We start from the raw sequence: 22953 nt of genomic DNA on the forward strand, positions 1-22953 counted from the left end.
GATTACAGAATAGAGATTGAAAATGTGACGTCATTCAGGGGGAAAACCGCAAAGGATTGTGGGAACTCGTGGCAAGAGCTACTAGCGCACACAGGCTTTCAATTGAAATCAGGTACACAGCGATAGAAAGAAACCAAAAATGACAAGAAGCTGTTGTATTATTAACTGCACAAGCCGGGCGAGCAACAGCCGCGTGAAGCAGACGGGTAAAGCGATTGGTTTTTATCGGATTCCGGCGTGGAGCAGAAATTGTCCAAGCTATGTCTCCGAAGTCAAGAAGAGGCGACGGATGGCCTGGATTGCCGCTATCCGAAGACCTAATATAACATTCGAAAACACTCCACCTCACATGTTAGTGTGCTCCAAGCATTTCCACAAAGGTAAGTGTTTTGTAGTAGTTAATACGTCTTATATGGCGCTGAACAGAAATCATCGCGCTATGCTCCTTTGTTTATTGTGGCTGTGTGTAATGTTAGCTGTGTTTTGTAGGCAAACCAGCCTACGAAATGCTGGAATGCGATCCAGACTGGGCACCCTCTCTCAAACTGGGCCACAGAGAGTCTAAAGCTTCTACCACAGAGAGATTTGATCGATTAAGACAGAGATTGAAATCAAAACAGCCACGAAAAGTCCCGCGTTCCTCTGGGGCAGAGACGGCTCATCCAGGCGAAATCCATGCAGGTAAAATTGTCTGTGTACATAAATAAATTCCACTTTTTCCACATTAAGTACTGTGTCTTGTTTTTGCACATAAAATGATCTTGTCTGTGTCTGTATGCATGTGTGTTTTTCAGCACACCTGTCACCTGTAGCACCTGTCACTACGGAAACTACAGCTGAGATCCAACCACAGCAGATAACTCCACAGCACGAGGATGAAGATCTGCAGGACTGTAAAATGTGTTCTCTAAGGTTACAAGAAATAGCACACCTGCAGGAAGAAAACCTAATATTAAAAAAAGAACTGTCCAAAAAGAAATTAGACACGGAATTCTTGAAAGATAACAACTCTAAAGTTAAATTCTACACAGGGCTGCCTTCTTTTGCTTTACTAATGGGGGTGCTACAACAAATCAGCCCGAGCTTGCCAGACACTGACAGGAAAATTTCCCAGTTTCAGATGCTCTTGTTGACTCTCATGCGTTTAAGACTCAACCTTCCAATTACACATATTGCACACCTCTTTGATATTAGCCGGACAACCACATCCACTGTATTTAACATTACTGTAAATGTGCTATACGCTCACCTCAGTCCACTGGTGCACTGGCCGGGAAGACATTGCATACAGGCCAGTATGCCACACCAGTATGTTGAGATGTTTGGTGACCGGGTGACAGTTATTATTGACTGTTTTGAACTGTTCATAGAGAGAGCACAAAATTTACGCGCCATGGCGGAGACGTATTCCACATACAAAAGTAGACACACAATGAAATATCTCATTGGCATCACACCACAAGGGACCATCTCTTTCATTTCTAAAGGATGGGGAGGGCGTACCAGCGATAAACGAATAGCTGAAACATCTGGCTTTCTACAGAAGCTGTCACCTGGGGACATAGTGCTCGCTGACCGGGGTTTTGATATCAAGGAAAGTGTTGCCTTAATGGGTGCCACTTTAAAAATTCCAGCATTTACACGGGGTCGTAGTCAGCTACAAGCAAAAGATGTGGAGGACACACGAAAACTGGCACATGTCAGGATCCATGTAGAACGCGTTATAGGCTGTCTACGGTCCAAGTACACTATCCTAAATGACACCATCCGTTTAGGTTTTGTGGTGCCATGTGAAGGTGAGAACATGACTTTGCTGGATAAGATAGTCGCTGTGTCATGTGCGCTCACAAATATGTGCCCAAGTGTTGTTGTGAAGCAAGCAAATGATGAATAACTGTTTTCCAATTTGTTGTATCAATTTTTTGTTGTGGTTGTTATTGTTTTGTTGTGCTTCTGTGTTTTTATACAAATCAGCTAATAATGCACAATGGTATACTATTTTGCCTTTGTCTTGTAAGCTTCAATAGTAACATGTAACACTGTTGTCAGTTATAAATAAAGACAGTCCTGATAAAAGACTTGTGCAACACTTACTTTATTTGTATTGGTTCTGACACTGTATATTAGTACAAACTGAAAAGAACGAGATTGCGTTGGCCCATTCTGGACATAAAGAGATATTTTACAACACAGCTGTAAAGTGCAGTGGTGTAAATCGGCAAATATTTACAACAAAGTATGACTGTTGTGACAGACATTTATAGCAATGTAAACACGTTCTTATAATTCACTGTGAGTAACAGAACAACAGGTAACACAAACCATAGAGTGCAGAGTACAGGAAGATGGGTCCACCCTAATGTGACACTAAACATGAAATCACAATAAAGTCCTTCAATATAAGAGTTGTCTCTGAACGGGTGTAACTGAAATACTGTCTGGTTAGTTTTCTATGCAAGCTTTTTTCTTTCGTTCTTTTTTTTTGTCATGGTAACATCCACGGAATGTGGCCATTGTGAAACACTGGGTTCTGGATCAGTGTAGTGATTGGCCAAGAGCTCAGGCATCACAACTTTGTAGAAGAAATCCTGAGCGACAGGCAGCATTTTAGTCCACAACTCTACATCTGGCATCACACGTGTAACAACACAAGCTTTTGTTGTCCACACAACAAAGTCACAAAAGTGTGACTTTGTAACAAAGATCTGGGTTTGGACCTGCTTGTAGTAGATGTGTGTCTGTTTCAACTCCACCCTTCCATCTGTTAACCTCAGACAAAACCTGTCATCTTCACAGGCCTGCAGGAGGTTGTTGTTGCGGTGTTTATACGGGCACTTGATTTCCACACATCCTTTACCACAACATTCACATTTTACGAGCGCATCAGGGGTGGCACCCAATTCTGGGAATGAGGGGTTGATTATGAAACCACACTTATCCACTTTAATTTCTTTATGCCGCACCTTTCCCTGTGAGGTGTACCACTCTCGTGCTGTGTTTTCACTGTCTCTTCCCCACTTGAATTGTTGCGGTTCATGGTCGGAGAGCTGATGTGAAAGTTTTTGTGGGTAGCACACTTTCTTGACAGTTGACAACGCAGGAGTGGAAATGGAGGTGGACACAACTGCATGTATATTTGACGCAGTGATTCTTCCTGCTCGTGCTGTGTGCCAAAGATCACATTTGTGCTGCTCCCTGGTTTTCTCTTCCAGTGCCTCTGCCTCTGCCTTTGAGACAACAACACAGTGCTTTAGACGATCGCAGTGCTGCAGAAGGACAGATAGCTGACAGCCCTTCATCTGTGGGTCATACAGACGTAGAAGTGATTTGGGGAGGACACGCGGCTGGACAGGGTCAGCATATTGGTGGCAGAAGTCCTCCATAACAGCGCATAGGCCTGACCGGTTTTCATGCATTAGATCTGTGAGAGGCTTTAAATCGGCCAGTGTACGCACTTGTAGCGAACTGCCACCAGTGCGAGTCCGGATTTTGGGGTTTGGAGAACAGTCACTTTGTCCAGCACTAAAGGATTGGTCAAGTGCCCTTTTTCTTGCTGCACTTGTGGTGTAGTCAATTGTGTGTCCAGGTACTCCTTGCACTCTCTTGATGTTGGAGGGCATTATCCAGTAAGCTTGGACATCTGTTGGCGTGATATTCCCTCGTAGACGCACAGTTGTGTCAACTTTGTAAAGGAGAGCCGCCACATGCACACACTTCTCTGCCACACCTGCCATGCATGTGCAATGTGCACTTTCAACGTCCCCATTTGATTGCAGAATAACCCAGGGCTGAAGAGGCTTCTGGCTGAGGCGCATGGAGTGATTTACCTGAAACAGTCAGTACAGAAAAATGTGTTTGTGAGGACAGAATGTACAGTAAATATTCAGCAAAAAAACATATACTTTTATTCACAGGATATATGACAGATTTTTGTATCACTAATTGCCCAGTACGATTACAGCATATACTATTATTGTCACTGCTATATTTCTGTAATGCGAACCAGAAATTATTTCCACTACTAATTAATTACCGTTGAGCTCAAAGGTCGTATTAATAAACGGTTAACGAATGTGTATTTATGAAGACGATTTGTGAGACTGGTAAACTTACCTTTGTTCGTACGATGGTCTTGTGTTCTACACGGTGCATTTCAAGGTCCTGCACCCATCCGTCGGTAAACTGTACCTGGGCTTGTTGCAGTGACCTGAAGTTACTAAAAACTTCATGAGTGTATGCACTCACTCCAAGAACCATATAATTGTAAATCTGAGCGTGGTGAAAGTTGGGCAGCACACTGACGTCTTTTGTCCACTCTGTGTGCTCGTACGGGTCTAATCCTTTCACTCCTTTGATTTTTTCCTCGTACCTTTTCTTTGCCTTTTCGTCGAGTTTGTCTTTATACGGTCCGGCATTGTTCTCCTTCGCTTTGTACATTCCTATTTTGTGGAACAAAGAAAATCCGAGAAGGTATTGTTGTTGGTATTGATCGTTTTGCGGTGCTGCAAATGCTGCAAATGCGCGCATTTGATGCGGCGCTCGGATTGTTTTGCCACGAGTTCCCGGCATGCAATGCGCGAAAGTCACGTGGTCTGTCAATCTCTATACATGCCCCAAAATGTATTCTGTAACGTATTCCGTTACGTTACTCAATGAGAGTAACGTATTCTGAATACTTTGGATTACTTAATATATTATCATGCTGTTTACAACTACATGAATGTACTATTGCTGTGATTTATTACTGTTACTGAAGGTCCGCGGCTCCGAACCGTAGTAAAGGGACCTCTGGCTAATACGGTGGGTTCTGTGTCGGCTCGTAGCCGAAAACTAGCTTTACTTTGTTGTCTGGGTCAACTTTGCTAGCAGAGACAGAGAGAGGCGTTGAAAGGCTGCTCCAACGGAACTTATTGTTTTTGGAGGAAAACACGAACACGGTGTACAGTCGAGTCTTAATAGCTTACTTACAGCTGGGCTCGTCAGGCTCTCTTCTTGGCTGCAGTGGTTATTATTATATTTACATGCTTCCAGCTCCCGTTTCTGCTCGATGACAGCTCGTACTTTTCCTTTTTCTCCCTCCCTCGCTCACAGACACATAACGGGTATGGCAGTCCATTCTCCCTGCAGCACGGACTACACTGCCCATGATGCTACATTCTTTAGAGCTATACCTGTAGCATTCTACCTGTTAGCTTAGCACAACAACAACAACAACAACAGGCGCTCTCTCACCCAGGAAACACGCAGAGAGAGTCACCCTGTAACCATGGCAACCGTAACGCTGCCGCCTGGAACAACAGAACGTAGCTGTCAAACAAAACCCAAACAGTCTTGACCCGCCACAATATGAAACAGGGAAGTACCGCCGTGTAATCCATTTATTTCAACAAAGTAACTGTATTCTAAATACCACCTTTTTAAACGGTAACTGTAACGGAATACAGTTACTCATATTTTGTATTTTAAATACGTAACGGCGGTACACGTATTCCGTTACTCCCCAACACTGGTTATCAGTCCATACAATGGGCGTTATTAGCAGAAATCAGTCCCATAGATATGGGCCATCTCCTGCTAGATTGTTCAGAAGGTTGTTATCATCCATCCAGATGGAGGATCACTAACAGGAGCGTGGGAAGACTCCAGAATCCACTCTAGCTGGAATCCGGTGGATACAGCAGTGTTTACAGGTAAGACCATTTAAACGGACAGCATTTATAGAATGACTATTAAAAGTCAGCGAGTGTCAATAATGTTAATGTGGTTATGTTAGTAATACACCGAGTGCTAATATAACAGCTTTAAGATGCATTTGTAGATATTATGACGTGTTTTACCGTCTTTATGGTGCTAGCTTAAAGTTATGGTGTAAACGTTAGCTTATATTGGAGTAAAGCTGTTACTGTTTAAACGATGTTAGCACAGAAATATTAGCTTCTGTCATGACTGATGAAGTTACTAGTTAATAAAGTTCCCAGTAAAGTGTTTAATCGCAGCCACAGATTGACAGCAAATATCTCGATTAGCTTCAGTGCATCTGTAATAAATACGTGAAAGTTTCAGTGCTTCGTTTAAACTGTATGATACTTATACTGACCCAGGGTCAGTGTAAAATACAATCCTAGCTGTGTGAACAAAGCCTGGCTCCTTTAATTCTGCATGACAAACCTCAGGATGCAGGTTATTATTACTCTTTCCTGCTGCTCATAATTATGATTATTATAAGAAATATCAAACATTTAAGTGGATTTTCTGTTACACATATTGTGTTAGCCCTGCGATAAACTGGCAGCTTGTCTTTGTCCTGTCTCAGCTGGGATAGGCTTCATCTTTCATCCAACCCTGAATTGGATACATTGTATTCCAATTATCTAATCTCATCATTTACAAACTCAAGGTATCTAATCAAAATGTAAGTAATAATTATAAAATGGGAAAGCAGAAATAAGTGTGACATAAATGTAAATGTGTTAGCTGACATAGAGGACAGCTACATGCAGTCTGAAAAACCTTTGTTGTCAAGTTTTCAGGTCTATCAGCACGAGACATTCTTACATAGAAGAGACTGTTAAAGTCTCTAACTGAGTGAAGCATTATTGGTCCAGTCTGTTTGGATAAATATAGTAAGTTGATGTATGTCCATTTATTGACACATTTTCTTAAGTGCTTATCCAGTTCAGGATCACAGTGGAGCTGCAGCTGGATATGTTCAGTAAAAAAAAACTTAGCAAAGTTAACAATAAACCTGCATCCATGTATGTTGTTGTCCACAGGATGAGAAAATCAAACTGGAAGACTGTGGAACATGTTAATAAATGTTTGTGTATTTATGCCTGTGTCTTTCACAGGAGGCGCTGGAAGGTTTCCCTAATAGTTCCTGGTGAATCAAAGCAGAACCATAAAGGTTGCTGGACTGCATGATGGCCTTACCCCTGAGCAGTCATCCTGTTAAAGCAGGAACCAGTTAGAAGCTGTTTTCAAAGTAGCTGAGCAGATTTTATCTCAAGTAAGCGATTAACTGTTTGTTCATCTGTTCTGCCACTTAAAGAGCATTTAAGGACGTCTTTTGAGTGTCCAGTTGAATTAATTCTACTGGCTCTCATGGTCATTTGTGATTATGGACATAATTTCATGTTCATCCAGCTATTTAGTAGATTCTATCTATTTAGTAATATCTGTCAGCTATAAAATGTAATATAAATATAAAAATATCTAAATATCTCCTGCCCTTTATATTTTAATGATGTAAGTCTGTTATCGTGTTACATTAGCATTCCTCACATATCAATGAGATTCTGTACAGTACAATCCTACTGACACAGCAGAGGGATAACGACGGCTATTCAACATCGTCACACGACACATTCGAGCTGCATGATGCAGACAAAGTGACTAAATCATCTTTTTTGTGGTTTATTGTCTTCAAACCAGCAGATAAAGCTGTTGGCAGAAGATGTCGGAGAAGAACTTCAGGCCGTGTACTGAAAAGGTATTTTTTTCTTGTTATCAAAAGACATTTGGAGTGACGGCTTCAACAACTGTGCTGAAGTAAAGCTTACAGTCTAAGAAATCACAGTGTTGATATTCAGCACAAATAGAAAAGCTCACTTGTTTGAATTTATTTACAATCATAGTTTTTAAAAAATTCTGACTGTAAACAGCTTTTTCAGCTTTGATATTGTTTGACACTCGATATCAGGTGATAGGGTTTAATTTAAAGGTTTCTTTGTCCCAATGAGCCATTTACACTGATCAGTGTCAGTTTAACTGTAACACATTCATTATTTAGTTCCAACATTTCTAAGAGAAATAACTGAATGTAAAAAATGGCAGCACTCAGGCCAGGTTATATTGATAGAGATACATGGATGCATTATGAAATTTATGTATCCCAGATAATTGTTATTCATCTAGTCATGGCAGACCCACCCCTTCCTCCCAAGTTAACTGCAACCCAAAAGAACTAGTGGGGCTATTTACACACTCACAACCAGTGTGGGGTAAAAAGAGCCACCAAAAAGCTGTCAGCCTGCACAGCTACAGATGTGCTAAAAGCTATAAGAGTTAGAAACTCTACTTATGGAGAAACTTTCTAAGTCTAACAGGGGACAGGTACTCCTGCCCAAATAACATAATATAACCCCACATACAGCCCAGCCATAAAATGAACCAAGTCATTTAGTTAAAGACAGCATGGGACCAAATGCATGTAACCAGCCTGCACCAACCTGGCATTTCTTTCTCCTGAATTAAATGAATGAATGGATGAAAGTTAAATGACTACAAACCTAAAGCCACTAGTTCCCACACTGGAATTCCCTGACACTGTGTGTTAACCATATTTAGCTTGTATCAACAGTTGTAACTGGCTAAGCCACCTGAGACACTGCATTGAATGATTGTTCCTGTCTTAATGATTTCAGCTGACTGGTTTCAGCTCAGATGTTCTGCTTTTTCCTTTCAGTAGATCAAATCAGCTCGTGCTCCTTCTGCTTCCAATTTAATGGCAAGAAGAAGAAGAATGCTTCAGCGAAGTGGCGTTCATGGTCTCAGTGAGCAGTCATGGTCACACACTGCATGTGGTTTTAAAAGCAACATGTCTGTTCACTACAACGATCGACATGTGTTATTTTAGTGCAGCTACGGTTTGTTCTTGAACATCAGTTCTGTTTTCTACTTTGACCACTTAGACCAAAAAAGTGTTGTTTTCAGATTCTTTCTTTTAAATCTATAAAGCACCTGCTCATTTTTTATTACAATTAGTTTCACATAAATGCTAGTGTTTCCTTTATGATCTTTTAATGCTTACGCTACACTGTACATGTCTACATTAGAGACATTGCTGTTACCTGTTTCTGTTGACTCAGAGTTGTGAAATGTTCTTTTATTTGATGCACAATATGAAGTTCATAATTTTCTTGCAAATAAAACTCTAATGACAAACATGAACAGCTGTGCTTATTTCTGAGACATGAGTTTTTGAATGTGTTCATATTTAGACAGTGTGCATCTGTATGCTGAAACTGTAATGGTGAACCTGAGGTGATGGTCAACAGAAGGCAAATATATATCAATATAAAACAATATTGAAGTAATGTCTTTACCCTCTGCAGCGTGTGGACGCTGTGCGCACAATCACCTTATTCACTGTAGTAAACATGCACCGCTAAGCTCACGTGACTGACTGTCTCCATAGTTACATCGTATATTATTAGCTACACAGCTTCCAAAGATACCGCCATAGCTCTCTACAGCTGTAACACTTTCACACTTTGCAAATCATTTCACGTTTTTGATAGTTATGAAGACAGAATATGTTTTTAAGGTCATGCTAGGCGGTTGCTATGGTGGTTGCTGTGGACTTGGGTGGACCGCGTCCGATTCCTGTTATTAGCTGTCCACCGTAGCAAGGCTGCGTTCCATTTACAAGTAGTGACAGTCTGCCGTAACTCGAACTCAAACCCCGCTTTGTTCTGTAATTATAGGCCTTTTATAGCTGTTCATGACACGCACACACACACATAAAGCACTTTGCCTCACAATGACAGTGCAACTTTACCTAACCTAACCTTTAAAGTATCTGATATAGGATAGAAAAATGAAGCAACCAGAGATTTAATGATGAAGACTCTGGGTTCTGTAGTTCACGTTTTACAGTCCTGAATGACTCTTTGCATATAATTTATTGAAGAGGACTTTAGAATGCACTTTACATTTAGACTGTTGCTGTTTAATTTTTTGCATTGTTGCCGTGTTATGTCATGAATAAGGTTCACCTGCTGGGGGTTTGATGGATCAGCTGGACAATACAGTCCAGACAGACTTCATTCATCATATGCAAGAATCCTAGTTGGATTTTTGTTGTCACTCATGTTTTTGAACCAAATATTGAAAACAATTCTGACAGACTGGATACCTGGCCAGGTGTACATTACCTTTCACTCAAGCATCCCAGGACAGAGCCCTGCCCCACCATGAGCATGGGTGGATATGTGGTTATAATATAAAAGGACCGATACTGAATATGACTATTTCATGAAAATTGAATTATAATACAAATTAGTAATAAGGGTTTCTCTGCGCCCTTATCTACCCCATACTTAAAGAGCTGCAGGCAGAGAGGGTGACAGGAGAGGATGGCACTCAAGATGCTCGGTTTCTGGAGTCTCCTGGTCCTGTCAGTATTAGTAGGATGCATCTGCTGTGTCTTCTCGTGGATGCTCACCTACCATGACTCGTTCCAGCCTGGTATGGATTTCCCAACACTGTGGCCCATGTCAGAGACGTTTAATATTGATTACATATATCTGAATTGCTAACCCTAACCCTAACCTTAGCTCAACAGACCACAATGCCCTGGACTGTGAGTATTATTACATGCTGTGAACATAAGTGGCTTTGATCACAGTTTATGTTGTAAAAGAGAAGGAATATTGAAAAAAAGATCAACATTGTGATATTATTTCTTCCAAACTGACCAGAAACACGCTTGTTAGACTCTCACAGCAAAGGATCAGACTCACTGTGCATGACGGCTCAGGCCAATGATGTCCGTTAGATTGTCAGTTGTTTAGTGCTTCTGTACAGTTAGGGTCACCGTCTCTATTTCAGAATAATTAATATGCGGAAAACACTAAAAGTTGATTGTCTTCCAATATTCTAGCATAATTAAAAAACTTTGACTTTGTAAGTACATACTGTTACAGTCCTAATGCCAATATGATTCTTCATAACTCCTGCTTTGAAATACTGAACTTTAAAATTTACCTGATGAAAGATAATTTACAGTGGCACTCTGTCAGGATAATTCTGACTATAAGATCACTGTATTAATCTGAATCCTTCTGAAATGTGCTGTGAATGAATGCTGATGCAACTCACTGTGGGAAAGCTGTTAATAAAATGAATCTGTGACACATGCATGTGACACATGCAACACATTCACAGAGGAAGAGGACACAGAGGCTGTGTTAAAGTCAGAAATCCAAATCTTTAGTCAAAAACAGGCAGCGGTTACAAACAGGAAGACAAGAAGTCCATCAAACAGTCTACAGGGTCAAACATACAGAGAATTCAAACAACAGTAAAAAATAACTGGACTCTGAAAAACTTAAAGCAACGTGAGACACAATAAAAGGAAGCAGCGCAGTATATTCACTGAATTATCATCAATTACACAAGAGAAAAGAAGAAAAACTATGATTTCTAAGAAAATAAACCTTGATGGAAACATACAGAATGTAAACTGTGTGAGTTTGGTGAACTTTGTTAGTAACAAATGAGGTAAAAAAAAAAAAAAAAAAAGAGAGAGAGAGAGACAAAAACTCAGTAATCATGAATAATTAGAAAGCATCTAAACATTCTGGTCATGGATTTTTACAGTCTTAGTTCCGCTCGCTGTCATCATTATAATCATCATAATCAATGGGTCCTGAGGTGGGCGGGGCTGTCTCTGGTGATGTCACCATGAAGGAACAGCATCTGGCACGTGTTGCTGAAACATCCCAGTACACTGGTGTAGTTTCCTCTCCAGCTGTTTGACATGTGACACTTCAACATTAAGGGGAAGAAGAAGAAACAGTGTTAGGTCAGGTGACCACACGGTTTCTAAAGTAACTGACAGGAAGTAACCAGGCCGTTAGAAATGGATGGCATGTGTTTAGAGTTACTGTAGTTGGGTAACTCTACTTACCAAAAGCAGAAGCACACAGATGAAGGATCAGATGCTGAATGTTGCAGGAACATGCTCATGTGTGGTGATCATTCAATGCTGCTCCAGCAGGTTAGACAGTCCAAGACTGATATGCTGCCCATCTGAGAGTTTGAAAACACACATGCAAAATTTTATTTTGTATTACAGTCAAAGTTGGATGTTCATTTTTGTCCTTTAAAAATGTTTGTGTATTTGAAAGCACTAACATTTAAGGATGACTTGGATTGTCTCCTTTAAAGGGAAGACAAGTGTATCCACTGATCCACGTCACTTTACCTGGATGATGACTCCTCTCCCCCTCACTCAGAAACACTCCTAATATAACCAAGCAAATAAATAATATTGAAGATTTACTTACATCATTACAAAAACATCAAAAACATCTCCCTTTGATTCTATTTCTCCATTCCTGCTGAACATCAGGCAAGAAATATCTCAATAAATCACAGTAAAATGTAAAGCACATATTTTCTCTGCTTTGTCTAACCTCTGCAGAGCCTCTGTCAAGAAAAACATATCTGTAAGCATAAAACAAATATACATTTCATAACACGTCACTGGACAAACCTCGGTCAGTTGATTTCCTCTGTGCAGTGCAGACGAGCATCAGTCAGCAAGACAAGGTCGTGAGATGGACTGGTGTCCTTTATGACTCTGCTGGTTCTTCTGAGGAAACACCACCATCTCTCCACACCGTCACCATCTGTGAGCACAAACTGCTGCTCTGCCAGCATGTAGGAAATCAGATATCACACACACAAGGGTGAAGAAACATTAGAGCTCAACTTTGGATACTTTAGATCTAAACAGATCAAACTAGATCTTAGTTTCAGCAATCAGTGAACAGACAAACAATGATACCATACTGATTCTGTATGAATACAATATGGTATTTTCAATACAGGTGTCAAGTTAATTTATTAAAACTAATACAGATATATGTTTTTTTTTTTTGATAAATTAGTTTGCTAAATTATAAGAATATATATATATATATATATATATATATATATATATATATATATATATATATATATATATATATATATATATATATATATTTTTTTTTTTTTTTTCATTTAACAATTGCAACTGAAAGAAATTAAATATTGAACAAAAATATATTGTCACATTCTGAGCATGTTCAGCACGCTGACAGACTTGAAGTTGCTACAGATTTTAAGAAGTGATAATTTTATTTTTTATCCGTTTAATCAAACATTTGATGCCTCAGCTGTCTCAGTCCTACAGCGTTATGCAACTACAACTAACCTGAAGCTTGGATTTGGCTGCAGGTGCCCCTGTACATCCTTCTCAGCAGCACACATATGGGTACCATTTAATCACACTTCTTCCTGAGCTTTGCTTCATCACAAGACCAAAGGTGGCATCCCGTGTCACGGTCTTATCATCATCCAGAAGAAACATTTGAAGAAACATCATGGAGAAGAAACATTTACGCGCCTCCTGGTTTTGTTTTCTGATCCTGCAAAAAGACTGAGGACAACAAAGCCCAGAGAACACGAGATACACAACATCCAACATTCAGACTCAACAGCCTCCATAAATGAAGGCTGTTGGTTCAGTTATAGTAGATATAAGCATGCTTCACATTACTGGGTATGAATAATAATCAAGAGACAAACTTTGAATATGCAGAATATGAGGTCCCATCATCAGACTGTAAACAAACATCCACCAGGCTTCTTTGTTGGCAGAGGTGATGATTCTCCTATCAGGGATCTGTAGAGTGTATTAACCTGTGGTATAAGCAGCAGTCACTGAAATATTACTGTTTCAGATAAGAAATCTAGCACATAAAAGCCAGGGTGGGAGGGATCTCTGCAAACTGACTTACCTCTGCAAGTGTGAAGCTCAAAAAAATCTGACTCTCCAGTCACAGACAAACAAAAAACTCCAGCTGGGAGATAGAAAACGCTGTCTGGGTCTTGCTGGATGTTGCTGGTCAGAGTCCACACATTAGCAGAGTGCTTCTTGGTCCCACTGACCCATGTGGACAGTGACTGTGGAGAACTGTTCTGGAAAACAGAAAAGAGAATTAAAATAACAAAAAGCCAAACAGGATTTCCACAAAGACTCTCTTGGAATCAGCAATAAAAAAAAAAAACACTGGTTCATATTTCAATTAAATATGAACAAGTTCCTTAAATGTACACAGTTGAGATCTGATTTAATTTAATTTCCTTCACACAGCACATTTGTCCAGGCTGACAGGTAAACATAGAATTAATCTCAGGTAGAGATTCAGTAAGAAAGATTGCCAGCTTTAATATTATTACCACACAATCCAAGGACACACCAACAGCTCAGATTTCTAGAACTATTTAAACAAATGTTTTCTGAATATTCAATTCATGTTCACAGTGGGAGGGTGGGGGGTGTCGTGGAATTTTTTTAATAAAGTCTGCAACACAGAAAGAGCTGTGATCAAGCTATTTATTACTGCGCACAGGAGAGCCAACACACATCAAACATCACAGTTCAGTCATGTCAGCTCTGCCACAGAAGTGGTGCTCCTACTCCTTTATGCATTCCAAGGAAGAGGAAGGAAGTTACAAACTGATCCTACCACACTTCACGTGTCTCGCTATGAAACCTAACGGATCATTGGTTACGCTGTTTTGTGCTCTTGGCCTTATCAGCACCTGTAAAGGGAGTTGTTTTCTCAAACTGCTGAAGTAAGTTCATCTAGTTTTAGAAACTTTCACTGAACAGTCTATAACAGTGTCACAACTAAGCATATGCATAAGCACTTAAATACTTTAAATGAGAATAATAGAAATTTTCTATTACAGGAGCCAGAGCCTGTCCCAGTAGTCATAGGTAGAGCACACCTGGACAGGTCACCAGTCTGTCAGAGGACTAACACAGAGACAGACATCAGAGTAACAAATCTATTTAAAATTAATTTAAGTTTGCTGCAGCTGTATGTATGAAGATGTGTTTCTGTGCTCACAGTCCACCTCTCAGGAACCTGCAGTTAATTTTTAGTCTACTTTAAACAGACCTCACAAAAGGCTGATGTGGCTGGATCAGTAGTCTGATTTAAGTACGATACCTTTGGCCAGGGATTAATCTGGTACATCGCTTCACTGCAGTCTTACGTATTTTCCCCACACCTGAATTAAAAAAAAATACTGATATTTACAAATAACAGATTCAGCTGATGCAGCCTGACTCAATCCTAGATGTTCAGCACACACAGAGAGACACAGAGTTACTGTTTAAAGTTTAGTGTTAACCTGAGTCACTGATCATTTACAGTATTACAGAGTCTGGCAGTCTTTGCATAATGTCCACGTCACTGTAAGTTTCTAGCTGACTCTCAGGTGTGACAGGTGTGCCAGCAGGAAAGAGTAATAATAACCTGCATCCTGAGGTTTGTCATGCAGGATTAAAGGAGCAGGCTTTGTTCACACAGCTAGGATTGTATTTTACACTGACCCTGGGTCAGTATAAGTATCATACAGTTTAAACGAAGCACTGAAATTTTCACATATTTATTACAGATGCACTGAAGCTAATCGAGATATTTACTGTCAATCTGTGGCTGCGATTAAACACTTTACTGGAAACTTTATTAACTAGTAACTTCATCAGTCATGACAGAAGCTAATATTTCTGTGCTAACATCGTTTAAACAGTAACAGCTTTACTCCAATATAAGCTAACGTTTACACGGTAACTTTAAGCTAGCACCATAAAGACGGTAAAACACGTAATAATATCTACAAATGCATCTTAAAGCTGTTATATTAGCACTCGGTGTATTACTAACATAACCACATTAACATTATTGACACTCGCTGACTTTTAATAGTCATTCTATAAATGCTGTCCGTTTAAATGGTCTTACCTGTAAACACTGCTGTATCCACCGGATTCCAGCCAGAGTGGATTCTGGAGTCTTCCCACGCTTCTGTTAGTGATCCTCCATCTGGATGGATGAGAACAACCTTCTGAACAATCTAGCAGGAGATGGCCCATATCTATGGGACTGATTTCTGCTAATAACGCCCATTGTATGGACTGATAACAGCCGAAGCGGGTGAATAAAGTCACCCAGTCGCTAGCTGTGCCATTACCCAGCATACATCACTCCCTCCATAAATGCAATAAACGATACAAAAGTAATGACTATAATTAATTTATCTGCAGTTTCTCAGGTAGTTGTTTACATTATATAATTTATTGTGTTCTGTATATGTCACTACAATGTGATTTTGGAAATATATAAATATAGGTCAACAGGCTCTTCTGCGGCAATCTCTTGTCGTCAATAAGCAACGTTTAGGGAGCTCTATAGTATTCAATAAGAGGACCCTGCACGTCAATTCTCGACGCGAGGGGGGTACCCTGCAGAGGGAACCTGACCATGCGTCACACATTTGACGAGTTGGGAATGAGAACGTGTTGGATTTCCCCTAGGGATGAATGAAGTATTTTGATTCTGATTGTGATTCTAAAATTTAAAAAAAATATAAAATGATATATCTTGTAAATAATTATAAAGTAATAAGCTCAGTGAAACTGTTTTGGGTTTTTTTTTTTTTGTTGTTGTTGTTGTTTTTTAATTATAGAGGTTCTCTATCTAATCCATAACTTGAGCAAATTCAGTCATGGTGAAGTACTTCAGACCCAACCCAGCCAAATGTAGAGCCAGAATTACTATTACATAAAATTTATTTTAGTCTTCTGTTTTTACTCTTCTTTCACAGTATGTATACCAATATCTATGCATTGACTTATTGACAGCAGTTCTTCAGATGCTGAGGGAGAGGAGTTGCAAAAGGAAAACTGGTAACTTTCATATCTTGAATAAGTACAATAAACCCATAATGTTTGACTTGCAGTTAACCTATTTATCAAATATTTGTTTACTAAAAATAGTGCTGGGTACTGCTGCTATTTTTGATCCTAACCTTTTACAGGAGCAAACACAGCTCAACTGTTCCTGTGAAGTTATTCTGCTGATGATTTATTCAGAAAGAAAAGATTCTTAAAATTATTTGGTTGCTGATGATTGTTCTTCAGATCACTATTTTGCTTTTTAAAATGAATTAACAGAAAAAGGCCAATTGATAAAGCAAGAAAAATTACTTAAAAGATATTAAACCCAAAAAAAACCCATAAAGTGTAAATAGTGTAAATATTTTGTTGCTTTTCACTGACTGATTCTACAGTGATGAACCTGATGGATTGACGGCTGCAGACGTCATCTCAAATCTGGCTCTGAAGATCAACAAAACTTCCTGTAGCAGATTCAACATTAACCGAGCCGATGTCTGGGATGGTGCCTACCGAGGCTTCAGAAGGTCTTCATATAGTCCCAACTCTGGATTGATGGTGAAATTCTCTGATGACGTGGGGCTGGCTGAAGAGGCAATAGACACAGGTGGGCCTACTCGAGAATTTCTCACCCTTTTGATGGAAGCCATAAGGACGAGAAGAATATTTGAAGGAAAAGACTGTGCCAAATATCTCACATTTCATAGTAAAGGTATCTATCTATCTTTTTCACATTTTTTTCCACGGTCAAAATTACTTTATTATAATGTAATGTCTTTATCTTTAGCTGCAGATGAAAATGAATATTTCTATATTGGAAGAATGATTGCAGTTTCCATTGTCCATGGTGGTCCAGGGCCATGTTGTTTATCTCCAAACTTCTTTATGTACTTTGTTGGAAAAGACAAGACATTCGAGGCACCAATTGATGATATACCAGATGAAGAAATCAAGAAGGCTCTACTAGAGGTAAATTTGTGATGTTATGATTATGACAAACGCCAATAAATGCAAATTTTTAGTTTTAGTTATCCACTTAACATGATATTGGTAACTAACTGATGCCTGAAAAGATTACTGATTGTGTAATCCAAGACTGTGTTAAATTGCACATTAATAGACAGCATGCGAAGGATGTCACTTGTGCATGTGTATGTGTGTGTGTGTGTAATATATATTTTTCTCTTTAGATAAAGAATGCAACATCTCTAAGTGAGCTCCGAGTCATCTCAGAAAAACACTCAAGCATGCTCCAGACAGCAGGATGCTATTGATTCATGAGGACACTGGAGGATAAGAAGAAGGTAGCAGCGGATTACATTCAGTGGTACTTCATCTACCGAAACCATCTTTCCATCCAAAGGTATAGAATTCAGACTATTTTGTGCCCATTTAACAAAATCTTTTCAGAAGAATAAATTATTACTTTTTTTATTCAAGTGAAATTTAAAGGATGGAAAAAATATATTCTAAATGCAAGACCTTTTTCAGGAGGACTTCTTTTTTGTAGCAGGATGAGTGTCTTAGCTAGATAAGAATGTTGGTTACTTTCTTAACACAGTAGTTTCCCATGTGAAGTTTTTCTTGCTTGCACAAATAACATTAAACATTTTATTAAAAATGAGACTGTTTTCTAGTTTCAGAGAGGGTCTAGCAACACTGGATTTTTTAAACGCCCTGGAACAGCATCCTTCACTCTTCTTCTCATTCATGTGCTACACTGAGACCAGGCTGACAGCTGATCTTCTGGAGAACATCTTCCATGTGCAATTTGGTCCACCTGGCAGCTCTAGGTGTCAAGAGGAGACAAGAGTACTAAGCTACTGGCAAGACTATCTGCTTTATGTAGAAGGTATTAAATTTGGTTGAAAATGTTGAAATGAGTACATTTATGTCAGCAAAGTGTAATGACCCCTTTTTCCTGTTTATTATCATTAGAAATAACTTTTTGTCTCTTTACATTCACAGAGAAAAATGGAAGTCTGTCTCTTGAAGACATCCTTATGTTTGCAACTGGACTGAGAGAAATTCCTCCTGCAGCAATTCAGCCAAAGCTACAACTTCTTTTCCAGACCACTTCACGCTTCCCTGTAGCAGATGTCTGTGCAAATACTATCAAAATCCCAGTGTTACACAATTATGAGGACTTCCATGAAGCCATGGATTATGGCATCCACAACTCTCCTGAGTTTGGGCTTCCCTAAGGTCCAAGACCTTTTGCTTTTAAGCCACATTTATGGTTTTAGCAAACATTTGAAGTTTGTGATTTTAAAATCTGAAAATTTTGTTTCTAATAATTTATAATAATTTCAGTAAATCACATAAAGTTTAATGCATCGCAGAAAGTTCAATCAGGTTTTGGAATTTCAAAAGCATAATATCATAGTGGGACAATTGAACAAGTTAGACATATTTCACTGTGTTAAGAAATTGGCAAAGTAACAAAATAAAACATTTGTGAAGTATTCTAATGTACTGAGACACGCTAGTATAATAACACAGGGGGAAAAAAATCTATTAAATTCAGTTAGAAGGCTTTATTTAATCAAACACTTCTGTGTTTGATTACATTTTTTGTAAGATATGCAAGTTGTTCTAGGAGTTAAAAAAAGAAGAAGAAAAACCCACATAAATACAGGTCTTGCAGAATGCTTTTGTAAACCTTTGTTTGTAAAACAGATCTCCAAATTAATCGACGTGTTTGTTACAGTACCTAATTAAAAGGAACAAGTTATTTTGTACAGTATGGTCTTTTGATTTCTTCAGGTAGAAAGCGTACACACTGAAAAGTTGACGGTAGTGAAACTATTTATATAAAAACTATGGTACTATTTTTTCAATACTCATTAAAGTTGGCTTGTGACAATTAGTGTCAGTGGTAATTGTACCCACATCTAGCAGATGATTTTACATTGACTTCTAAAGTCCAGTCATATTTTTGAGTGTTATATAATTTTCAACTGCAGTAGTCCAGTTGACTGGTCGGGGGAGCTCACTCTGTCTTTCCAAGTTTGTGAAATGAACCTGGAGATTGTCGTCCCCACATAGACTGTACTGAGCAGGTAGAATGTCATCAAACTGGTGCAGGATTTCTTGAGGCACTTGGAATCCACACTCTCTTCCAGCATACCTTAGGTCAGTCAGAAAAATTAACAAATTCAGTCACTTCTCCAGGTACTATCCTTCAAGGTTACAGCAAAAGCGCAAAGTCAATCTTATAATTAAAAGTCAGTTCTGGAAATTGCGATTTTAAAGAATCTTAATTATGCATATATCTACATTTGTCGTGTTACGGATTCAAATATTGAGGATGGATACAGGAGGAAAACCCAAAATAACAACACTGGTCCGGCCGGGTCAAGTCAAACGATGATTTAATGAACACACGCGTGGGAGATGGACACCATACAACAGACAGCATCAGATCTCAAAATGGTGGAGCCTTGATCAAACTCTTATAGCCTCTAGTGGCCCCCACCTAATCATAAAAGCCTAAACATTCACATTCTTTCTCACTCAGCGCCTAAGCTACGACCTTGGCTCCCTGTTTATCTGCTCCTGGTGAGATGGGGCAGAATGCTCTGTTCTCTTCTGACCAGACAAATAAGGCGATGACTTTCTGCAAACAGTATTTCTTATAACTCAGCAGTATAATGCATCATAAAACAATATCATTCATTCACAATAAATCAGCAGTCTAATATAATGCAAATCAGTTTACCAAATGTAATAGTTATCACCTTCTTATTCAGGAGCATAATGCAAACTAAAACTACATAATAATTCACAATCTTTAGTTAGGGTCTAACATGGCATAAAATAATATCATAATCCGACAATTCCCCCTGTTGAGCTCTTTAGACTTAAAGAGCTCACTTACACCCTGCAATCCAGTGTTGCCGGGTTCATTTCTCCTTACTCCTCAGGCCCTTTGTCCCCCTGTTGGGTGAACCATATGTGAGATGACCTCTGTGTTTGCGCAGTTCAGATGCAAGAAAAACTTTTATTACAACAACAACAGTAGGTACAGATGATACTCCCATCACTCCCCAGTTCTCCCACAGCTTTATTTCGGTGCTACCTTATACCCTTCAAACGTACTCAGACTAGAACCTCTGTCCGAGGAGCTTTTAACCTTTATTTTATTGCTGTAGGCACCAGTGTCTTCCAGTCGGGTGATCCTCTGCTCTTGTTTCCTTCAACCTCAGAGGTTAGACAACCCTTCAGTCGTTGCACAGATCAGGGGATTATTCTGCCCCGATTTCAAACAATGAGCTGTGTATTCTGGGATCACAGCTGTGTTCCCCAGGAAAAGGAACAGAAAGGTGTTCTCCTTATGACCAACAGCCTCTCGAACGTCGTTGGTGTGGTGTTCCTGGATTTCCGTCCACCCCTTCATGGTTATTGCTGTGTTTATGGGATCCATCCTTTTGAGGTGACTTAGCTGGAACCCAAAATGCCATGACACTTGAACCCAGTTGATGTTTCCGCAGTCACCGTGTCTGTCTCTGCTGCCAAGGATCCTCGTATATCTGTGACCTCGTCTGGTGTCTGTTCCTTCCTCTGTAAGAGACAGAAAACCAAAACACCTCTCTTCCCAGCTCTAACAATCTAATGTTGCTGTCTACTGATCTTTTGGTGATTCAGAATTTGTTTAGAATATTCAGAATGTCCCAAGGACTTATCCTAATTTAGTGTATGTGTGTGTAAGCGTGTTTGCATTTAGCCTGCTGCACTCAAGGCATTTCCTACACTTTATCAGTCCGGACTCTCGCCGAACGAAGCTTATGACCTTCAAAAAAAACTGAGTGCCAACTCATTATAAGCACATTTGCAAGATATGTATAAAAATGATTAAAACCAGTCATTCTAATAAAAGACATAAACAAATTAGCCATTTCTAATTCTAACATGTGTCCATTCAATGAAGCTAGAAAATTAAAAGAAAAGGTTAGTGACCTCATATCTCAGAAAGTATCAGACTTTCTCCTATCCAGTGTCGTTGCTCCAGTCTTGTTATTCTGTGTTAGGGAATGAAATCAATTTAATTGTCATGTTAGATCTGTTCAACTCCTGGCTCCGCCCAGAGCCTGCGTCTTCCCAATTGTCTACAAACAAAACCGGTATTAATATGAACTTCACTTCAACATGAACTTGTTGACTACTTTTGACACCTGTAGATAGAAGATTAACATGGGGTTATAACAATCACTGTAATACAAATGTTAATATGTCAATATCTTCAATAAATGTTCAATGCAATGCTTGTTATATGATTCTGATGTAACAATAATGCTGATGCTAAAATAACAGTAAAACACACCCTTTTTATCCCTTACTGACCACAGCAGGGGCATCTATGTTTTAATTCAGCCATGAATCCAGCTCACCTGATTCATCACTGAGCCCCACCGGCACTGGCATCTGACAGGGTGGCGCTGCATATTCTTCCTTTAATGTCACTATTTTCAATCTGTTAATTAGAGTGTTTAAACATGAAGTAGACTACGTCCACAACAAGTCAATACAGCTGTAAATGTGGCCAATCATCAATCTATTACCAATCAATAACAAACGACAGCTTTTATTTTATGCATGCTTTTAGTCAACCACTCACCCACAGGATCTTCAATCCCAGAAAATTCCTTCTCCTCATTTAATGAGTCTGTCCTCCTTCCATGCCCTGGTAACTGGTCCATCCAGAGCTGTATCATTATGAAATATACATACAACCAGCCAAACCACACCTTGGTCACACCAACCCTTTTCCGCCCTGAAGATGTCCAACGCCATCTTAGTCTAAACTGTCAAAGGTGACTTTAACGCTGATTGTTCTGACAATCCATTTTATAACATTTCCTGGTCAGATTAGCCAATCCCTGCACACTGGAATAAACATAATCAACATGATCAACATTTTTCCTGCGTGTTTTTCACCATCTTATTGATTCCAACGCTCCATCCTTATGTGGTTTGCTGCATTATGTTTATCTAGAACTCCACTCTGTCTCTAGATGTTTGAAGAATTTTTCATGTTTGGGGTCAAGTTTTAAGAATTTGACCATACGTGAAATTAATAATGTTATCACCCCCATCGGGGCTTACCTTTCCCACTTCTGATGATATTCCTCCCTATTCTTTGCAAGTACCCCGTTTTGGTGGCGAGAAACTGTTGGTGTGGTCAAGTGGGTGCTGTAAAAACAAAAGCTCAGGACAGAACAGTTATCAGTCATGTACTTCATACAAAATTAGCATATATTCAATTTCATATTGATCCTCTGAGTGTAATGGTACATTTTAATTTTAATTTATCAAAGCTAAACACAATAATTTTTCTTTATTTTGCTCTTGTTCTTGTGCAGCACCACATCTTAGCACATGCCCCTGTCGGTTCTATCTTACTTTTCTAAATTATTGACTATTTCAATGGA

The 22953-nt window shown here is 39.3% G+C and overlaps 1 protein-coding gene, 2 long non-coding RNA genes and 2 pseudogenes across 3 annotated transcripts; 2 read left to right on the forward strand and 3 right to left on the reverse strand.

The window, feature by feature from the left end:
• Nucleotides 1–666: 666 nt before the first annotated feature.
• LOC148100418 (uncharacterized) lies at nt 667–1894 on the forward strand. Its single transcript, XM_087847676.1, has 2 exons — nt 667–681; nt 795–1894. Exon 2 carries the CDS (start codon nt 899–901, stop codon nt 1892–1894), a length of 996 nt encoding a protein of 331 aa, XP_087703802.1. The 5' UTR covers nt 667–681; nt 795–898.
• Nucleotides 1895–2353: 459 nt separating this feature from the next.
• On the reverse strand, nt 2354–3818 carry LOC148100419 (uncharacterized; annotated as a pseudogene).
• Nucleotides 3819–10996: 7178 nt separating this feature from the next.
• On the reverse strand, nt 10997–12427 carry LOC148100420 (uncharacterized). Its single transcript, XR_015719734.1, has 4 exons — nt 12281–12427; nt 11920–12028; nt 11693–11814; nt 10997–11550 (listed from the first exon to the last, which is right to left on the reverse strand). It is a non-coding gene; the product is annotated as an uncharacterized LOC148100420 (long non-coding RNA).
• A 579-nt stretch (nt 12428–13006) lies between these two features.
• Nucleotides 13007–15817, reverse strand: LOC148100421 (uncharacterized). Its single transcript, XR_015719733.1, has 3 exons — nt 15591–15817; nt 13572–13752; nt 13007–13473 (listed from the first exon to the last, which is right to left on the reverse strand). It is a non-coding gene; the product is annotated as an uncharacterized LOC148100421 (long non-coding RNA).
• A 670-nt stretch (nt 15818–16487) lies between these two features.
• LOC148100422 (G2/M phase-specific E3 ubiquitin-protein ligase-like) lies at nt 16488–18726 on the forward strand (annotated as a pseudogene).
• Nucleotides 18727–22953: the final 4227 nt, after the last annotated feature.

Source organism: Neolamprologus brichardi, chromosome 11, assembly GCF_056152115.1.
Source record: "Neolamprologus brichardi isolate AB-2024 chromosome 11, ASM5615211v1, whole genome shotgun sequence".
Taxonomy (NCBI): domain Eukaryota; kingdom Metazoa; phylum Chordata; class Actinopteri; order Cichliformes; family Cichlidae; genus Neolamprologus; species Neolamprologus brichardi.